Source organism: Atractosteus spatula, chromosome 2 (genome assembly GCF_055471065.1).
Source record: "Atractosteus spatula isolate fAtrSpa1 chromosome 2, fAtrSpa1.hap1, whole genome shotgun sequence".
Classification (NCBI taxonomy): domain Eukaryota; kingdom Metazoa; phylum Chordata; class Actinopteri; order Semionotiformes; family Lepisosteidae; genus Atractosteus; species Atractosteus spatula.
In genome coordinates, this window is record NC_142707.1 from 77,422,013 (window position 1) to 77,441,721 (window position 19,709).

The 19,709-nt window shown below is 39.7% G+C and overlaps 1 protein-coding gene across 1 annotated transcript; it reads right to left on the reverse strand.

Annotated features, from left to right (window-relative positions):
- Positions 1-930: 930 nt before the first annotated feature.
- On the reverse strand, positions 931-19,663 carry LOC148840335 (uncharacterized). The gene is made up of 8 exons (XM_088928595.1): positions 19,385-19,663; positions 17,280-17,547; positions 13,993-14,124; positions 12,931-13,188; positions 11,733-11,824; positions 9,209-9,390; positions 5,925-6,094; positions 931-1,061 (listed from the first exon to the last, which is right to left on the reverse strand). The coding sequence occupies exons 1-8, from the start codon at positions 19,661-19,663 to the stop codon at positions 931-933; spliced, it is 1,512 nt and encodes a 503-aa protein (XP_088784721.1).
- Positions 19,664-19,709: the final 46 nt, after the last annotated feature.

A 19,709-nucleotide genomic window follows, 5' to 3' on the forward strand; every position in this document is an offset into this window, starting at 1 on the left:
GCGCTCACTAGGGCTCCCCAACAGGACAGGAACTGTAAAGGTAAATTTAACATTTTAGTTTTTGAAATTTAATTTGGAGAGTAATGCCAGTGTACAGTGAACATGCAGTAAGTGGCAGGAACGAACAAATGTTATTAAACCAAAATGAGTAACAATGCTGATTAGCATTACACTTTTTTACAGTGCATGGACAGTTTCAAAACTGTCCTATTTGAGTTTAAATAGGATTTTAGATGATTAGAAGTTGACGACTTGAAGAGCATGTTCTTGTTGGTAACTGGTCTTAGTGCTGAGGAGGTAAACAATTCTCACAGACATTAAGGCACCCTTGCAGGCATCCAGCAAGCCACAAGTCAAGAGGTCCATCTCCTTCACCCTGGTATGCATCATAATACGTTTATTACCATCAAATATTCTTGACCGATATCTAAATTGGAAATCACTTTATAATACACGATCATGGAAAGCTACTCGTAAGTGATATAATGTGTTGTGACATTTTCCTAGATCTCTTTAAAGTTGTGGCATTGATTCCACATTTGCAAAGCATGAAAGAAACATGACAACTTATAACAAGCATTATGTGGTTTACTTGTTAGTGAGTTGGTCTAAAAATCCATGCACTTTGAGAATGTTAAAAGTTAAAGTTACAAAAAGCATGTATACAATAAAATATTCCACTTTCAAAAAATAAAAAAACAAAGGGATACAAAAAAGTTTTAAAAAATAGTTTTGTAGCATGGTTTGCAGTTTGAGCTTTGAATTGCTTAAAAAGGTTTCTAAAATGCAATTAAAAGTTATAAAACACTGCAAAACCCTAGCAAACAACCTCCACTGGAGGGTCCCTGAAAGGTCTTGACTTACTAAAAAAAGTAAACACTTTAACAAATCAATAAAAAATCTGGCAAGACTGATAAGCAACATCACAGGTTAAAGACCATCTTGAGCATACTGGAAGACCAGTTCCTTCACATCCTCCATGAGCAACTGCTCACCATACAGCAAGTAGATCCAGATGGCTCGACTGAGCCGGGCAAATGGGTGGTCACCATGAAGACTGCCTGAGGAAAGAGTTGTAAAAGTGCATTAAGCCAGAATGAAGACAGGCTCGCATCAAGAGCTCAACCAGGCACAAAGCTATCAGTTAACAGCTCATGTTTAAGGCTGATCGAGTGCTGTTCTTTGAGGAGACAATATTGAGTTCCAGTCATGCGATCACCCAAGAGCACCAGCTCCATATTGACTGGCACTGGAATTAAAATTCTACCAATTGTTAAAGCGACTCATTCTGAAAGTAATAAAATACATGGCTTTAATGAATGCAAGAATAGTTAAATAACCATGTACCACCTGGTATCCTGGTTCTTGATTCGATATTCCACTTCAACAATCCATAGACTGAAAGGAGCACAGAAAAACAATTCTGTGAGGGACACTATATCCATGACACTAACAAGGGCCCAAACAATCACACCTATGCAGGGGCTATAGCACGAGAAATTCCAGAAACACTAAACCACACAGCACAAGGCAATCCTTGTGGACAAGATTGGGATGCCCAGAGGCTGTTTGGGAGTCATGTTAAATGCAGACATGCAATCCCCATCATGTGCTGGACACAGAACACCTCAGGGGTCAGGTGAATAATGCCTTTTGATGCCAAGTCAGGTGGGTCATGCTGACTGTCACATTGTTCAGGCAAATCAGTAGGGACCTGGAAGTGTTACTCTTGCAACCATCATAACAGAACTGCTGGTGCAGACTGAACCCAACAATACATTGAGCAGCCTGAAATAACTTTGCTGCTGGGACTGTTGCATTGCATTCAAAGTGGTTTGGCTTTAAGTAGTTTTCTCCAGACTAGAGTCCAGCAGAACATCTAAAGGAAAAACTGAAAAAGAACAACTGCATAAGAGAGCAGAAACATACCTTAGCAGTCTGTCCTCTGCCCGGCTTCCATTAAAGCTCAGAGAGGTAAAAGATCCTAATTGTACAACGTTTTCCTTTTGATAGTCCCCCACTGACTATTTTTGTTCACATTTTGCGATTGCTTGATAGTTTAAACTTTAAGTCCATTAGACCCAAGTGTTTCATTTCCTTTACATGCCAGTATAAATGTTTGAGGCAAGGGTTATCTATATATATATATTCAAGGGTGCAAACAAGAAAAATCACTTATCTTTTTTTCCTTCCAGTGATGTGACATGGATGCAGCTCTTTGGCAAGTCATTAAATTGAACTTGCACGCTCCAGTGGCCTCCTGAATAATGCCTTTGAGTTTTGATGTGGCATTTATTAAATCAGATCCAGACTGAGGCAAGGCTAGACTCCAAGTATGGCATCAGTAAAGAAAAACAGTTTACAAAAAAGTTCTAAATTTATCTGAAAATGGTGAAAATTAACAGACAAAAAGAAATGGTCTCAAAAGATGACTCATTACTTTTTTTACACAACTGCAGCTGTATTACAACTTGCTTCTTGTCAGGTAATTAACTTTTCCCTTACTTTCTAACTGAACATTTGTACTAGATTTTAGCTTAAATTAAACTCCATAGTTGGCAAATAGCCTTGAAAAACAGGCATGCTGTGGACTCATGTCTGGAAAGCAAAAGCAGAAAACGGCTTCAAAACATGTAGCTAACTCTGTAAGCAGCCATGTTAACAGTGAAACAGTATTTGAGCATTCTTAACCCATTAGATGCTTGTAAAGCCAATCAGGATTTCAAACCAACAGCAGAACCCTTCCATGATTAAAGGGATATGCACAAATGTAGTTCATAGTCGCAAATCTAGGAAAACAGCACCAGCAGTTTTGTAACTAAACTGAAAGTTGCAATCCACTATTGTTTTGCAAAAACACTTGGAAATTCAATAGTCATTTGGACCTTTGATTAATATTCAACTCAGCAGCCTTAACAGTATGCCTCAAAGCCATATAAATGGAGTATGAATTGAACAGTTCAAGTTGAGTGGAAGACCAAATGTCCAAAAGGTTTCCATTTGTAACCTTCATGCTCATCTTTTAAAAATGTTGCAACTCATAAGATGCCACATGCACCGTTTTAAAAAAAGGCATTAGGAAAGAAGTAGGATTGTTCTCACATGTACTGTGAATCATAACTCATTCATATTCAATAGGTCTGTTAACACAATGATAAATTAAATCAATTTCCAGAACATGCACCACGATGAGCCAGAACTAATAATGCATATTGAGAGATTGTGTGGTTTTGAATGGAGATAAAATGAAAACCAGTGCTACCAATTAGCCTGATCTTACAAGATCAAGTCAAAACGTGAGCTTAGTACTGGGAAGGAAGACTAAGGCAGCAGTTCCTAAACTTCCAGTCCTATTTAAAATTTGCAGATCACGTTACTTTACTCCATTATATGTAAAGCCCATATAAAAAGAAACCTGCACACCTTGTATAATTGTAAAATGCACAAATAACTGGGTTTGAGTAACAACTTGCTTGTACTTGGTCATCTCTTTGATGAACGATTGAAATCGATGTAAAATGGGTTTTTTGGTTTCACTTTTACAACAGCAACACTATAAAGGTAAACCTCCGTCTAAGGAGAAAGTTAATTCTCATTCCTACATTTGAATGATACACTTGCCTTAAGGGAAAATGGTTCATGGCTCTTTAAAAAAAAATGCTCTTCCATAAAGGCTGTTGTGCCAGAAAAAACTGCATCAGCAGAGTAAGTGTTGAAAGTTGTCTATTTCATATGCATATGGAAGTCTTGTTTGTGGAACAAGATTTAAAAACTGTTTACGGTGCTCCTTTATATAGTGGTACAAACAATACAAGATGCACTCCCACATGACTCTCTGCTTGCATTATGGCTATATGGTCATTCTAAAAAGCTGACAATTACATATATATTCTTTACTAGTTCAGGTGGGTAGCTGCATCAGTATGCATAGGCTGCAAAGGAACAAGTAATAAGTTTATTCCTGCTGGAAAAAAAAAAGAAAAAGTTTTGGCCATGGAGCCTTCTTCAGGTGTGAGGTCAGGTTCTTCAGGTCTCACACCTGAAAAAGGCTCCACGGCCAAAATGTTTTTTTTCTTCTTTTTTTCAGCATGGAAGCTATTACGCTAATAAGCCTATTACTTGTTCCTATATTCTTTACTGCCAGCCTGCATGACAAGCAGCCCCTTCTCCTGAATTGACCATTTGTTCCAGGAGAGGTCATTCGGTTATTTCCCCAAGAGCTGTCAGCTGTGCGTAAAGGCATCATGTGGCCATGTTATCTTTTGAGACCAGATATCCTGAGACGGCTTTAGTAACATAAGCAAAAAGATACAATACAAACTTTTAGTTAATTCCTTCAAGGCACTCGCAAAAAGCATTTCAGATTTGCCTCTTAAACAGGTCTGAAGTGATATTTTGTCCTGGCTTCAACTGCCACTGTTATATGACTATTTATTCCCTTGATTAGATGTTTTGTAGAGATAATCAAATGTCCTCCTGGCTGTTGAAAACAATCACTTGCAACTGAATCAGTTCCATTGGTCACTATACTCTAAAAATTCATTAACATTTTGACAGGCTCAAGTTGTTTTAGCAGATAGAAAATTATGTACTGCAATGTTCGAAAACAAGAACAGAAGTTAGAAGTGCATTGAAAGATGCAGTCATTAGAAAATGGAGTAAACATTTTCTGAAAAGAAAGGTTTTGAGCCTTGATTTAAATGCACTCAGCAAAGGGAACTCTCCGATATCATTGGGGACAGTTTCAGAGCTCTGGGGCATAGGCATAAGTTGGCTTGGCACCTCAGTACCCATCTACTGTATTTAAAGCCTTAAAAGGTGAGCAGAAGGATTTTGAAGTGGACTCTAAAGCTGGTAGGAACCCAATGCAAGAATTCCAAGGCAGGTATAATGTGATTTATTGCCAATATGGTCAGGATTCTGGCTGCTGAAATCTGAACATACTGGATTTTGTTCAGTGTGGATTTAGATACTCCAACAAGTAAGGTGTTGCAGTATCCTAGAGTTTATTACATGTGATGGCCAGCTGTTCTAAAACATAGGACTGGTCTGGTGATATTCTTCCATTTTGTAAATGTTTTGCAAAATATTCTACTCAAGTAGAAAAAGTCAGGACCAAATATCACCCCTAAAAATTTTTCCATTTTGATTACAGTACAGTGCTGATCACAGATGGAATTACTAAATTGATTTGAAGATGGGAGGTGCCGAGTAGCCTTACCTCGGTCTTGTTGCAGTACAAGAAGGAAATTGAGCCATCCAGGTCTTTATACCAGATATGCAGAAACAGCAACTTCAATACTGAATAGCAAGCCCAAAATTCAATACTGGGTATCAAGACATAACCAAAACATTAGAATGAAAACCTCCTAGAGAAAGTGTCAGCGATCAATAAATTAAGATTCATCCACTTAGGAGCATTGTCAGCAACTCCAGTCTCAAGAAGGGAGAGTAAATCTCATGTTTTATAGTGTCAAAAGAAGCACTTAACTCTAGGAGTATTTCGATAGATAAAAATCTATAGCTCTAGAGCCTTGAAGACTATTTATAAAGGATGACAGGGCTATTCATCAGAGCAGCCCAGATGAAACACTCTGGAACTCAACCACAACAAAATCCACCTGGGTTTTGTAGACCCATAAGATGAGGATTTGCACCCTTGGGTAGTTTCTGCACCCCATGATCCACAGTTTACCATATCTGCACATGGACCATCCAGAAAGTTTGAGAAGGGCTTTACTGTGAACTTTAAAATTCACTATAACACAATGGAGCGCTGTGGGACCATACTGCTGGTTTCTCCCTTCAAGAAATATCAGATGAGATCCTCGGATGAGCTTAATTAAGTGCCATATTGAGATTTAAAATGTGTTTTAACTTAATTACAAGAGAGCCTACACGGTACATTGGAAAGCTGGATTTACCTTTGGAGATTTTGGTCTCAAACTGCAGAAGTTGGTAGAGCTTTTCTGGCAGCTTTTGTCTTGCCCAGGCATTTTCATCCTGAAGAATCCAGTCATTGACCAGCCTCTTCCGGTGCAGGAATGCTTTGAGGTATATCAGGAGGTGATCACACCCAGTTAACATGTATAACCTACCAAAAGAGGCAACAAACTGCTTTAGTCACCAGAGGTCACCAATTACCATGGTTCCGAGATTATGGGAGGATCTAGTAAAGCATGTCTCCCCCCAGAAGTTACTCCACACAGGTCCTCCTTGTCCATCACCCCTCTATTGTTTATATAAATAGAACTAACCAAATATGGATTTTTACCACACCAGTTTTTAGTTCAAAGATGAGAACTACATTTAAAAGGAGATGAAAGACAATACTAGTGTTACTTAGAAGAGAAAAGATACCAAGCAAAGCCAACAGCAAATTGATATTGGCAACCCCACCTTGTTCTTACGTTGGGGTTTTGACATAAGTCAGTGACTTTCACAACTGAAGCACAAGAACAGAAAGCTTTCTACTTTATTGCTTTTGCGTGTTCTATGGCCATAAAAATGTATTTTTAGATATGCATTATAAGATTACCTGGGGTTTAAACTTGATAGACTACCTCCACAACTCCCTCAACCCCTAGCCTGAAGCAGCTGCATAAACTGCACACAAATGGCCACTGAAAAAAGTCTAACAAGATAATTGGGCGACTTTTCTGATAAACCTGTTTGGTGGTGGTTTACATGGGGGGGTGGGAAGAGATCTAGTCAAGGTCATTGACTACCTCAATTAAGGATTAATATATTTGGGCATTCTTTACAATTAAAGCTTTTCTCAGCTGGTCTGGACAAATTAGAAACAATGTATTACTCTTTCAGAATCAAATGAGCACAGGTGAAAGACTCCGCTAGTCTGTTTTTCTTAGACAACCGTGAACCCTAGCCCCAGCGGACCCTTCTACCTGCAGATTAATGGATTCAAATTCTGCATTTAATGCACATTAAGAGCTGAAAGCCAACTTAGTTCAACATTGGTAATTGATAGCAACCTTGTCTAAAACATTGCATTTCTAAACTTCCCTCCTTCAGGTGTGCAAGATGAAATGTTGGTAGAAGGACCTCCGCAGAAGAGAAAAGCTCATTGTGGGAGTATAAAAAATATGAAATGTCTGTTATTCATAAGTTGAACTGTCAACTACAAAATCATCAAGAGCTCTATAGACAAGAGCAAAAACTAAAGTCATGGAAAGATTGCATAAAAGCCTATGTACTGAAGTTGTTGTAACTTATTTGAGAGGTAAACTGACCAACATTTTGCCTTTATCTGAACACTCGGCTGTAAAGAAAATTCAGTAGAGACACTGTTTGGGAACAGTATCAGATACTCTGAGTGTGTAAAAAAAAAAAAATGGATTTTTGAATCTGGTAAGCAGCTTTGTTGCTAACAGTCCAGCTTGAAGTCTAATCCAAGTAGAAACCCAAAAGAGCTAGGATTTTTTTTAGTAGATCTTGGATTTCATACCTGTACTGTAAATAATAGTTTGTACCTTATGGCTGCAATTTGTGGCTGTTCAAGGCCACCTACTGTACTTTTAAAACTCCCATCATGGAAAGCCAAATCAGGCAGGCACAGCATTTAATGCCCATATTGTCATTTTTGTCTGCAATAAGGGAAATCTTTATAGTCCCTCATGACATACTTGATTGTTTTTTTTTTTTTTTAATTTCAGCCAGCAGCTATGTTACCCTGCAGCTCACAACAGGCAACCCACTGAAGCTCAGCAGTTGTGCCACTGGCCAGTTGCTGTACAGGAGACCTCCTGGGAAAGGTTGATAAATGATTAAACATGTTAATCCCAATTACAAATCCCACCCACCCCCCCCCAATCAACCTTGTACCAATTTCCAAGTTTTAAAACTATCCTCATTCAGTTACCTGTGGCCAACTGGATCTCAGCAGAAATCAAGTGCTTTTTGTGGGATTGTCAGATACATTCACAGGTCATTCCCACCTGTGTGTCTGTTCATCACTGGCATCTTGGCACAATGTTTGACAGGGTAGTGTTGGAACTAAGGACTGAGCTCATCAACAAGTCTAACCAAGAAGGTATATCAATTAAAGTCATGAATTGGCACTAGTGAGTAACTGCTCAGATGGACTGAACAGCCAGCAGATGCAGGAGTCTCCCAGGACCAGGGTGGGGAAATTGTGTTCCAGAGGCTTCTGGAGCTTTCCCGCTCTAACCCCTCCATGGAGGAATGCCCTGCCAGGGGTCAGGCACAACAGAAGCACATTCTGGGACCTGCTCCAGTCTCACCTGTTTTGGCTGTGCCTGCCATCTGAGCTTTACTGCACTGGAACCATCCTCTTCAACTTGAGGGTCCTGTCCAGTCAGTTCCCATGATTACACTCGACAGATATTCCCTTCACTAACCTAAGGTTGCTGCTGGAAGAGGAGCACTCATCCCTTACCCAGACAATTCTCTGCAAAACCTTAAGTGCTGAAGCCAGAATTCATTTAAGACGTCCCCCAGAGCTCAAAAGAGGTCAAAAGTAAACCTTAAACTTTCCATTTGTGTTATTCTTGACTGTCACATTACACTTTAAGGTAAGATCACTTTATTGGCCATATACAATTTCGTGCATTAGGAATTTGTCTTTTCACATACCCCAGCTTGCTCTCCATGAGACACAAAGGCAGAGAGAGAAGCTTGGGATCAGAGCACTGTGTCTGCCATTTATACAACAGCCCTGGAGCAGTTGGGGTTAAGGGCCTTGCTCAGGGGCCCAATGGAGTAGATTCCTCTACCAGCCACAGGCACAGATCCTTGGCCACAGAGCCAGTGCACCACCAATTCAAGTATTGGGATTCTGTTCAACAGCCTGCTGCTGCACTGTTTCATGCTACCAGCTTTGCTTCATTCCCCCCCCACCACATCACACCCTCTGCCATTCTTTCAAGGTGAATATAAGTCTAAGCTTCACATTTTAAAACTGATCCTTTTCTAAAGTCAATAGACATACCTCCCAAGACAATAGGTTCCCTGAAACCTAACTAAAAACTAGAGATGCCATGACTGCAGATGGACCCCAGTTTTGGGCAGACTACACCATTTTAAAATTGAAAGAACAGATTCTCTCATTTTGTTAAGAGTTTTAATGATTACAGCATCACCACTAGGTATGTCACAAGGATTGGCATGTGTTGAATACTGTGAAAGTTTGATTTGTTTAAAAACTGGCTTAAATTACTTGTAGACTTACTTGTAGTAGTATGTGGAGTCAATCATTCTCCAATTGACATAATTCATGGCCGTCTCTTCCAGCTTGCATACTCTTGCCATCTGAACTTTGGCAACCTGACAGAACTGGTAATGATTGACCCCAGAGACTGCCATTTCTTTATTCAGCACCATGTACACCCCGTCCAGAGTATCTGTGTAGACCTGGCATAGAAGATATTAAAGCAGAGACAGACTTCAGTTCATTTTTCCTAGTGTCCAGACTTGTGTAACTTTCAAGCTTTATGTTCTGCAATGCAAAAGTACAAACCGCTAAGGACTATGAAAAACATACACTAATTTTAGGAGTTAACAGTTCTAAAACATCACATCTGGACACTAAATCAAGCTTCATGCTGCAATTGTAGAATACTGAATTTGTCCCTTAGTTCAGCTTAATTTGGCATATGCACAAGTGCAGTGAAATGCTTATTGGAGCATACATGCAAATACAAAGACATTAAGGAAACACCAAAATGGAACAGCAAAAAGTTAAATAACATACAACTTAAACAAGGTGCACAAGCAGTATGCAAGTCATTGGTAGGGGTAAAATTCAATAAGCGCACAGCTTGCAGGAAAAAGCCTCCGAATCTGGTAGTACATACAGTATCTTTATCTTCCTATAATCCTTACCAGAGGGAATTGGAGAGAAAAGTGAGAAACCAGGATGATTATCCATAACTATCCAATACTCCCAGTTTTCCTGAGACTGCAAGGTGTAAAAATGTGCTCAATGGAGGCGAGCTGTACACTAATAAAGGACTGGGCTGACCCGATTATCCCCTGTAATGCATTTCAGTTAGACAAGCTACTGCCAAAGCAAACCAAACACACTTAATAGTGCACCTGTAAAATGTACTGTAGTAAGAATAGCTGAAGATGAACCAAACTTTCTTCAATTGTCTGAGAAAGTAAAGGCACTGTTGCACCTTCTTTCTAGCTCCAGTTACATGCTGGGACCACATTAAATCATTAGTGTTGAAGGTACGCAGGAGCCTGAAGCTTCTATCCAGCTCTACAGCCACCCCTCTACAGGTGCATCAGGAGCACCTAATGTGAACAGGTGCTCCCCACCTGGCTTGAGAAATGTCAAGGCACCACTCCACCCAACCTCATCCCTGAATCGCCAGTAACTATGAGACGGGCTATGATCTTGATGATGCTACTATACTTTTAGATGGAGCTCTGTCCAGCCATGCAATCATGGGTAAACAAGGAAATGGCAGGGGGCCAAGCACATAGCCCTGAGGGGCACCTATATTAATGGTCATTGTGGAAGAAAGCTTCACATTGACCCTCGCAGTCTGTGGTCTGCCAGTTAGGAAATCCAGTTGCATAGAGAGGTGCCGATACCCAGGTCATTAAGCTTCCTGACTAGTTTGGATGGAGCTATAGTGTTAAATGCGGAGATGTAATCATTGAATAGCATTCTGATGTATGTTTCTGCATGTAGTGTGAAGGGGCATCGTCAGTGGACTGGTTATACCACTATGCAAATGCAGGGGATCTATGCACTCAGTTACCACTGTGTTATTGTGCTTCACGACCAGCCTTTCAAAGCATTTCGGTAGATGCGAGTGCTACTGATCTGTAATCATTAAAACAGGTCACAGTATTTTTCTTTGGGACTGGTATGATGGCAGTTTTTTTAAAACTCACTTTTACAATCTTCCATTCCCATGCAAGATTAAAAATCCATAAAAACCAAATTAGCCTGCACAGGACTTGAGGATCTGTTCAGGAACAGCATCTGGGCTGGTCACCTTAAATACATTCACCCATCTAAAAGTTGCCCCGATTTCAGCCTCCATGACGGACACTGACATATCAGCCAGCAGCTGGGAACACTGGCAGTTCTGTGATTCCCCTCTCGAACCAAGCGCAACAGACATTCAGCTCATCCGGGAGAGAAACCAGTATCAGTGGATGCAACACTGACTTTAACAGCATGTGCCGTTATAAACTCGATACCCCGCCACATGTACCTCTTCCAATATGTACCAGCTTGTATTTCTAGTTCATGAACTTGCCCTTTAGTGGCCTTGACAATTCTCCTCAGGTCATACCTTGCCTTCTCATACAGGTCCAGACTGAAAAGCCTTCTATTGCGCCCACAGCTTACCACAAAAATTAAACCACGGGTTCTGGTTACAGTATTAGATATGCAGTTGTGAAAGGTATTTGTGTGTGCACACACTTCCCTAGCAGTCAGTAGCATTGAGAGTATTCACAATATTCCTCACACTGAAACTCCAATGCCACTCAGGAAGACATTACATACTGTATGAAAAATTCTTGCAGGTTGCACCTGCTCAAGCAGCAAATTGAGTCATTAATAGATCCAGTGCCCAACCCTTTGACTGGAACTAATGAACAAGTACCAACTAAAAGTAAAAAAAAGAGGTTATGCTATATTGTGGCATTGGATAAGTTTTTCCCCCCCCAAAATTCTATAGTTTCTGCTTGCAAATACTTGGTGCAAAAGACATGAATGCACAAAGTACCTTTTTGCTTTTCAGTCTTCCCCAGTTTTGATTCAAAATCCAGGTCACTAAGGATTTGCACATCGTAAAATAGCATCCCACAGTCTGAATACCTAGAATAGAAAAAATAAAAGCTTGAAGCAAGGCTTGAAGTCTGAACACAAAAAAGATTCAATCAATGTACAACACATTGAAAAAAAGAGTGTTTTAGTCATTACATTTCAAGCTTGATATCACACACCTCTTGCATGACAAGGGGGAGGTTTTAATGTAAAGCAGATGTTTGCATATCTGACCGAGAGGAAGCATGTAAATTAAAAGCAAAAGGGCCCCAAGACTGAACACTGTGGCACACCATGATTAACTAGAGTCATGGGGGATTTATGAGGACTAAAGGATACAAAAAGCTGCCTGCAAGTCAGGTAAGAGCAGAACCAATTAAAGACGGCATCATTGATCGCCACTGTTTCTAAGTGATTGAGCAAGACCATGATTAACTATCAAGAGCATAAGGATACTTATAATCCAAGTCTGTCATTGATAACCCTGACAAGACTACTCTGTGACAATTCCTGAGAAAACCAGACTGGAATAGTTAAACCATTAGCTTTCATGTGAATCTGTAAATTGATGTGCAACCACACATTCTAAAACCTTTGTTTAATTAGAAATTGGTCTGTAGTCCATTATATCAGAGTTTTAGTACAGAAGCAATACATGCAGTATTTAAAGCAGTAGGGGACCGTTGAAGTTGACAATTAATGGCAAGTGTCTTGCAGGAAAGCTTTCAATAGAGAGGTAGGAATGGGATCTAGGCAATACAAAGCTGTTTTGCAACTTAATCTGAATTAACCAAGATAAATTCAATCTGGAACAAGCCTTAATTCAGATCATTGATGCTTAAAAGCCATCTTGGATTGAAAGAATCACAAAAACCTATGACAGAAGTCATGGGATGAGAGAGCCATTTTAGTAAGAAATAAAAACCTAATTAGCAAGTTTTAGATGCTGTAGTTCTTGGAAATAATGCACTGTACAGTATGGTACGTTCTGAACCAAGAACTGATTGCAAAAAAAAAATCAGCAAGCACATCTGTTACAGGTACTAGCTTTCAGTCAAGGATGGCAAGTGCTCTTAGGGAGGCACATTTGATGGTTGTATGCTCAAAGGAGTACACATTCCTTTCTACCCGTAATAAAGGACTTAATGCCAACTTACCAACATTTTCATCCCCTTTTGCCAACTGCCCTTCAATGTAGTCCCTGGTGACGTGATGCAGGTAAGCAAGATACTCAACATCACACTGGGCCTTCCCCCAGGAGACCACCTTGCGCCTCTTGTACCTCTTCCACTGCAGGAACGTGTTGCGCAGATCCCGGTCAACGGGCTTCGGCTGCTTGAACAGCCAGTAATTTAAATGCCACAGGAACCTGAAACGACGGTACTCGCTGTACAGCTCCTCGAGTTCGCTGTGGTCTGTGGTGATGCAGCAGAAACATCAACAGATGTGGAAAATTCTTCCAGAAAAAAAAGCTCAGAGGACTACCCCTAGACTTTCTATATGAATGTTTTCAATCCACCTTCTGATAAGCATAATTTTAAACCTACAAAGCTTTTATAATTGTGGGCCTTCAAAATATCATCCTAAAGTAGGTCTTAAGTTTTCTGAAAACTAAGGACATAAATTAAAACAAACTTTCATCAGGGGATCTGTAGCCCCTCTAACACTGAAGTGAAAAATAACAGGTGGCTAGAAAGTTCACTAATTAATATTATTGCTGCACATTATAAATATTCCATAGATTTTGTCCTCAAAAGGAAAAGATTCCTACAAACATGGATTACAACATCTGGGCCAAAAGGCTCAACTTGCATCCCACAGCAAGTTCTCCCATTGGTTATACCACTGCAGATTTCTTTTGCATACCAACAGCAATAAAGGACTTTTTAACTCAACTACTTATAACTCAGGATTTGAGACTTCAAATGAAATAGCATTTACTTCATTTTGGTTAGAGTTTATGGCTTCACTCAACCAGCTTTGCAATTGCAACAAGTCGTTTTTAGTCGAGAAGAAATCTTGACTTACTCCAAAATGAATGCATGCTGAATCATTTGATAGCTTTAAATTAAGCAATAAGAAAGTTAACCTTGAGTTTGAAACAAGGATAGTCTGGAAAGTCCAATTCCCATTTGAATACTAAAAATTTCACTTACTGTGGAGCCTTTATCTATAATCAGAGCAATTATGACCAATAGAAGACATTCAGCTTTACTTACCATTTTTAATCTGTTGTTCAAGAACATGTTGTACAACATTAGCAAAACTGCCATGATGCTTTATAGCACGATCATACAATTCTTTCCATTCAAATTTCAAAACCCCGTCCGTTTCACCTTCTTCAGCATCCTCTGAAAGGAAAAAAAAAAAAAAAAAAAAAAAAAAAGAGAGTCAGTAAAGTTGGACAGAAGCATTTTGAATGTGTCAAGCATGGTTGTCAGCTAATCAATTTTAGTAAGGACTTAGTACTTTGGGATGCATTACATGAAAGGAATTGTATAAGTTACAGATGTTCCAGAGGTCTTTTAAAAGACTTCTGTGAATCTGATCAGCTTCACATTAGAATGTCAGTTGATAACGGGTGTAACATTTGACTGGTGCATTTACAATACAGCAAGATTTTAAGGTATCCAGACCTGGCACAGTTTACCTTGTTGCCATTAATACAAGTGGGACTAGGGAAAATAATTCCTTCTGCTCCCCATACAGTACTGTACGGGGAACACGGCAGACTTCAGCATGTGACCAATGCTTCAGCCATTTTCAAATGTGAATGTTTGTTTGCCATTTCTGTATTTCACAAACAAGTTTAGAATGTATATTCTTTAGAAATTTAGAAGCTATTGATGTACACATTCTGAATGGTTCCACTGCCTGTACAGCACTGCCACAGGATTCTACTGAATGAAGGGAAAGCTCACCAGATTGAGTACTGAAAAGACCAAGCCTTGAATTTAGGAAGGGACTGTTGTCTTACAGGCCACATGGCCCATGCAGGATCCAAAGACATTAAAATGGTAGACTAATGATTCGACATATTAAATCCTTAAACCTGAAGTGTACGTTTAAGACCTAATGTCCATGGTAAGAATGCTTAGAAATCCTGAGCTGCTAGTGCCACCAACAAGAAGAATACAGACATTTAACACATTGCTAAAAGATTAGAGATGAAATGAAAAGCTTAGGTTTAGGGGGCCTGTGCAAGCAGAATGGGGTGGCACTTCAGTCCAATGGGCACTGATGCAAAAGCAGTATTCAAACTAAAACTGGATAGACAAGCAGAAGAGAAGTTGTAAAGGAACAAGTAATAGGTTTATTCCACGCAGAAATGAAGAAAGAAAATGCAACATTTCAGCCATGGAGCCTTCTTTAGGTGTGAGAAAGACAAGGCAGTAAGCAAGGGTAATGTAGCGGGAGAACAAAGGCTGGGAGAGAGGAGGAGCGAGCATGGGACAGACAAAGAGGCCAATCAAGTGGTGTGAAGTCAGAACAGGTGTAGAGAGGTGTGAAATGAAACCTCCAATGAATGGAGAAAGTTTAGAAAAGTAGTCTGTCGTTAAGAGAAGGGGGAAGGTGTGATCCTAGCTGCAGGATAATTTTGTTTCTGTGGTCTTTCTGATGTATGAGTTCAGAAAACCGTCTTTGAGAACAGACAGAGAGAAGAGAAGTTGTGGCATCTTTGGACTATACATTAAAAATAAACAGCCAGCTGGGTAACTGAACAAAGAAGAACTTGAATGTTAAAGCAGAAAACAGATCTTGGTACCATCAATTCCACCAATCCCCCACTTCTTAAACAGTACAGAGCTGGTACCATTGCGGACTGTCAATAAGAGCAAGCCACCAGTAAAAAAAGGGAAACGGACATGAGATCAACAAGCACACAATCTGGTATATTTTGATGTCTACTATAAATTTTAAAATAACACATGTCCCAAATATCCTAGAGATGCAGACCATAGAAGAATGAAGTCGGGGTTTACAAGTTGTAGACAGATGAATGAGAAGTAAAAAAAACGATGGTCGTGTTTCATGAAACATTCATCCTTAATGTACATTATGTGGGAAAATGTCTTAAGTATCATAAATGAAAAGAAATAAGCAGAAGGAAGAGTATGCATAACCAGGCCAATGATTCAAACATTGAAAGGGTAAATCAAGCTATAGAAGGTTGAAAACAATTGCTGAGCAATGGAAAACACTGAAATCCTTGCCTGTTACAATTATTTTTTTCAGGACTACAATAGTAAAAGCAGTTATTTAAGTATAACTTACATGGAGGTTCTACAGCGGAAAAGACACCATCAGTCTCTTAAGATTTGTGTCCAGTCACACTTCATAAAAGGCTAGTGTTCAAACTGTTTTAGGAATCCCATGTAATATATGCACATAAAGCAAGAACCGATTTAACACCCTGGGCAGTTGTAAGCAATGGTGTGCTGCTTGGACCCATTTAATGCCCAATGCTATTCCCAATCTACATCAGTTAGATTCCTCCAAGCAGAGGACCCAGAAACGGTACTAAAAAAAACTAATTTAGAAAAATCATGGATTGGGCAGACATTTGACAAAAACATGCATGACAGAGCCTATGAAAACTAGACAAACAAAAAAAAACTATTTTGTTATGTAGCACAAACAAAAACTTGAAACCAGGGGAGCACAGGTCACACTCTCTCAAGTGCTAGCAAGTCCATAAAATACCATGTTAGATTCAGTTATCATACTGCAAAAAAGGTATAATAACCTTTAGAAACAGTTCAATGAGCAAGAAGAACAATTCTGGTTGCTGAATTTCTTCAGACCAGGAGTCTTTCATAAGTACTGCGTGCTTGTGTAAACCCAAGGGAAAGATGACAGCAGTGAAACAACTGGAAACTAAAGAGAAAGAAATTCAGACACCGAATATTTACACAAACTCTGGATATCTGGAACAAGCCTCCCCAGTTAGATGGCTTTTCAGTATCACCTGGACAAAATTTGAGACACTCCTAGCTCTTAGAGAGCAGCCACTTCTCATTTGTAAGCCATTTGCCATTTGCTTCTACACAAATCTTGTGCGACAAACTGTTTAACCATTTTGTAGCATCCCTAAGGAGAACAGCACAAATTAGAATTAGAAAACGCAAAATCCAAAACTACATACCTGGGAAAAAATAGGTTTGCTGAAATATTCCAAAGGAGAACATGTAAATGACCATTTCCCAAAAGAAAATGCAAACAAACCACTTGTCTACATACTGTACACGGATTAAAGGGCAAAATCATTGTATGAAAGCCTTCCACTGTGTGGCAGTCACAGTGCAGGGTTAGATATTTTAAAGTTTGTCAAAAGAGTATACCTTGAGAGACATTCATTTGAAAGCATATAAATTCCCTCATCAAGACTTTTAATACTGTATGTATACATCATGGTTTTAGCAGTTGGGATACTCAAGTACATGTGCTTGTTTATAGCTATATTGCTCAGAAAGATTCATACACTTGAGAAAAACTCAAGACTCACCTTTGTGTCTCCCTTCAAGACAGTCTAATTTCAACCCCCAGATATTTTCCATTTCATAATCTGGAAGTTTTACTGGAGGCAAAGGTACCTTCTCTTCAAGCACCAGCCACTGGACCCAATATTTAGGAGTCTCACTGAACAGCTTCTTCTGGAGACGTGCATTGCAGTGCAGACTGCTATACAACACTCTCCACATGTACAGGAGGCGGAAAGCATCTTTCAAGGATATGGAATTCACAGCAGCAGTAAATGAGACCCCAAATGACACCTGTTAATAAGATTAAGGATTGTTTCAACAATGATTACTCTTACACATTTTTAAAACTACATAAATAAATGGCTTGCAATACCGTTTCTTAAACCGCTGTGAACAAACTTTGAGTCCATGAAAGCAAAGAGGGAGAACTGTTACGTCCAGGGAAAACGGCCGTGGTAAAGACTCAGGTTTCTTCTGCAGCGCAGTATTACACCCCTGGGGAAGCCCGTTTCCGCCAGGGAGTTAAAAAAACGCGCTATGGTATCTCGCAATTGCGACTTAAAATCTCACAATTTTGACGTCACTTCTGGCGCCATCAATGGACGTAGCCAGGCCAGGTTGCTCATCTGGCAAAAGAAGCCCACCGTGGATTAATACCTTCTTGTGTCTGCTTTTGGAATGCTACGTTTAGGAATATAAATTGGAAATTAGTTTGGACAATTGCCGATAGATACTGTCTTACAAATAAAGTTAAAAGAAACTTCATTTAAGATCGTTCATAGATTTTATCCTGTTAAATTGACACTTTCTAGATTTAAACATGAACAAGAGGACTTGTATGTATTTTGTAATAATGAGAAAAAATCCTGTTACATCTGTTTGTTAATCGCATACAGTATAGTGTATACAAAATTGTTTTGCTAGATATGCAAAATGTTATTGTTAAACATTTAAAATGTAAATATTACATCACAATCTTTAAATTAACATTTAGATCTGATTTGGATAAAGGATATGTTCTAATTATTTAATCAGTTAATTTTGGCAAAATATTTCATCCACAAAAGTAAATGGTTTAATACCGCTCCCTCTGTTAATACTTTTAAAGTACAATTCCTTTTTCACTTAAATTCTAGTAGACATTTAAAGAATCAAAAGGCAAGACATACAATAAGTTTCAGCTTTTATAATTGTGAATTCCTCTGGATGTGGTGTCTATTTCTGTATCTTTTTTAATATTCCGTCTCCTTTTTTGTATTTCTGGCGTTTAAATAAAAACGTTTTAAAAAGCCCCCCGCCCACTATTCCATCCTGGTACTACAGAAGCCTCCCTGGCGGAAATAAAAATTAGTGTAATTAATTTTATCAGGGCACTTGACAAGACAAGTCTTCAGGTCTTATAGATCCTGTACGATTTATGAATATAGTGCAACGGAACGGCCGATATACAGGTTGTACGATCTGGTTGCAGTGCGGCTAAAGCTTAGCTGGCAAGACCCGGGTTCGAGCCAATGCAGTGAGGCACGAACTAGGGTGGGAGCGGCGAGGGCACAAGCCCTAGAACCCGAATCCGTTGCAATAACAAGAGGACAGAATGAAATGTGGGCTATTTCGAAATCGCAAATGTGAGATATAAACTCGGAATTCTGAGATACAAAGTCGCAATTGCGAGATACACAACGCGTGTTTTTACTCCCTGGCGGAAACGGGCTTTCCTACACTACTCTAACAGCAGTTTGGAAAAAAAAGATATCCCATAGAAGTTCTGCCTTCTTTCTGGTTCTGAACACGTTACACCTTGTTAGTAACTAATAAAGCTAATGTGGAGGAAACCACATTGTGTAATGTGTAAACCCCCCAAAAACCCAACGAATACAAAAAGAGCGCGTAATCTCCTCCAGGGGACTGGGTAATTTTATCAACACTTAAGATACCTTCATAAATTGGAAGTCATATTCTGAAATGACCTCCGGGGTGTGACAATAAATCAGTAACAAGGCGGGTAGATCTACACATCTCTTATGAACCCAGAGAAAAAAAAAAGTTTTTCCCCCGTATGCAGTTAACGACAAAAAACTCCATCTTCAAAAACAAACGTATTAGAAGTTTAACCTCCAAGTTTTCCGACCTGGAAGAGCGGTCTCCAGAGGGAGCTGCAGCTGCACACCCTGAGCAGGGCCCGGCAGGTGCTCCCAGCCCTCAACAGGGAGAAGGGGTCCAGCCGCCGAAAAATGAGGACGAGAACTTCATCGCTCAAGTCCATCAGTCCTGGGCGAGATTTCAAACACGCTGTCTCACAGGGGCGAGTGCTGGACGCTGGGGCCGGTTCTCCATCGCCAGCCAAACCAATCATCACGGGCAGCTGCTCCCGAAGCTTCGCCTCCAGATCGCTTGCCTTGAATGCCATTTCCCAGCCCTACCTGGGCGGCAGTCTTGAAGTGGACATAATATGC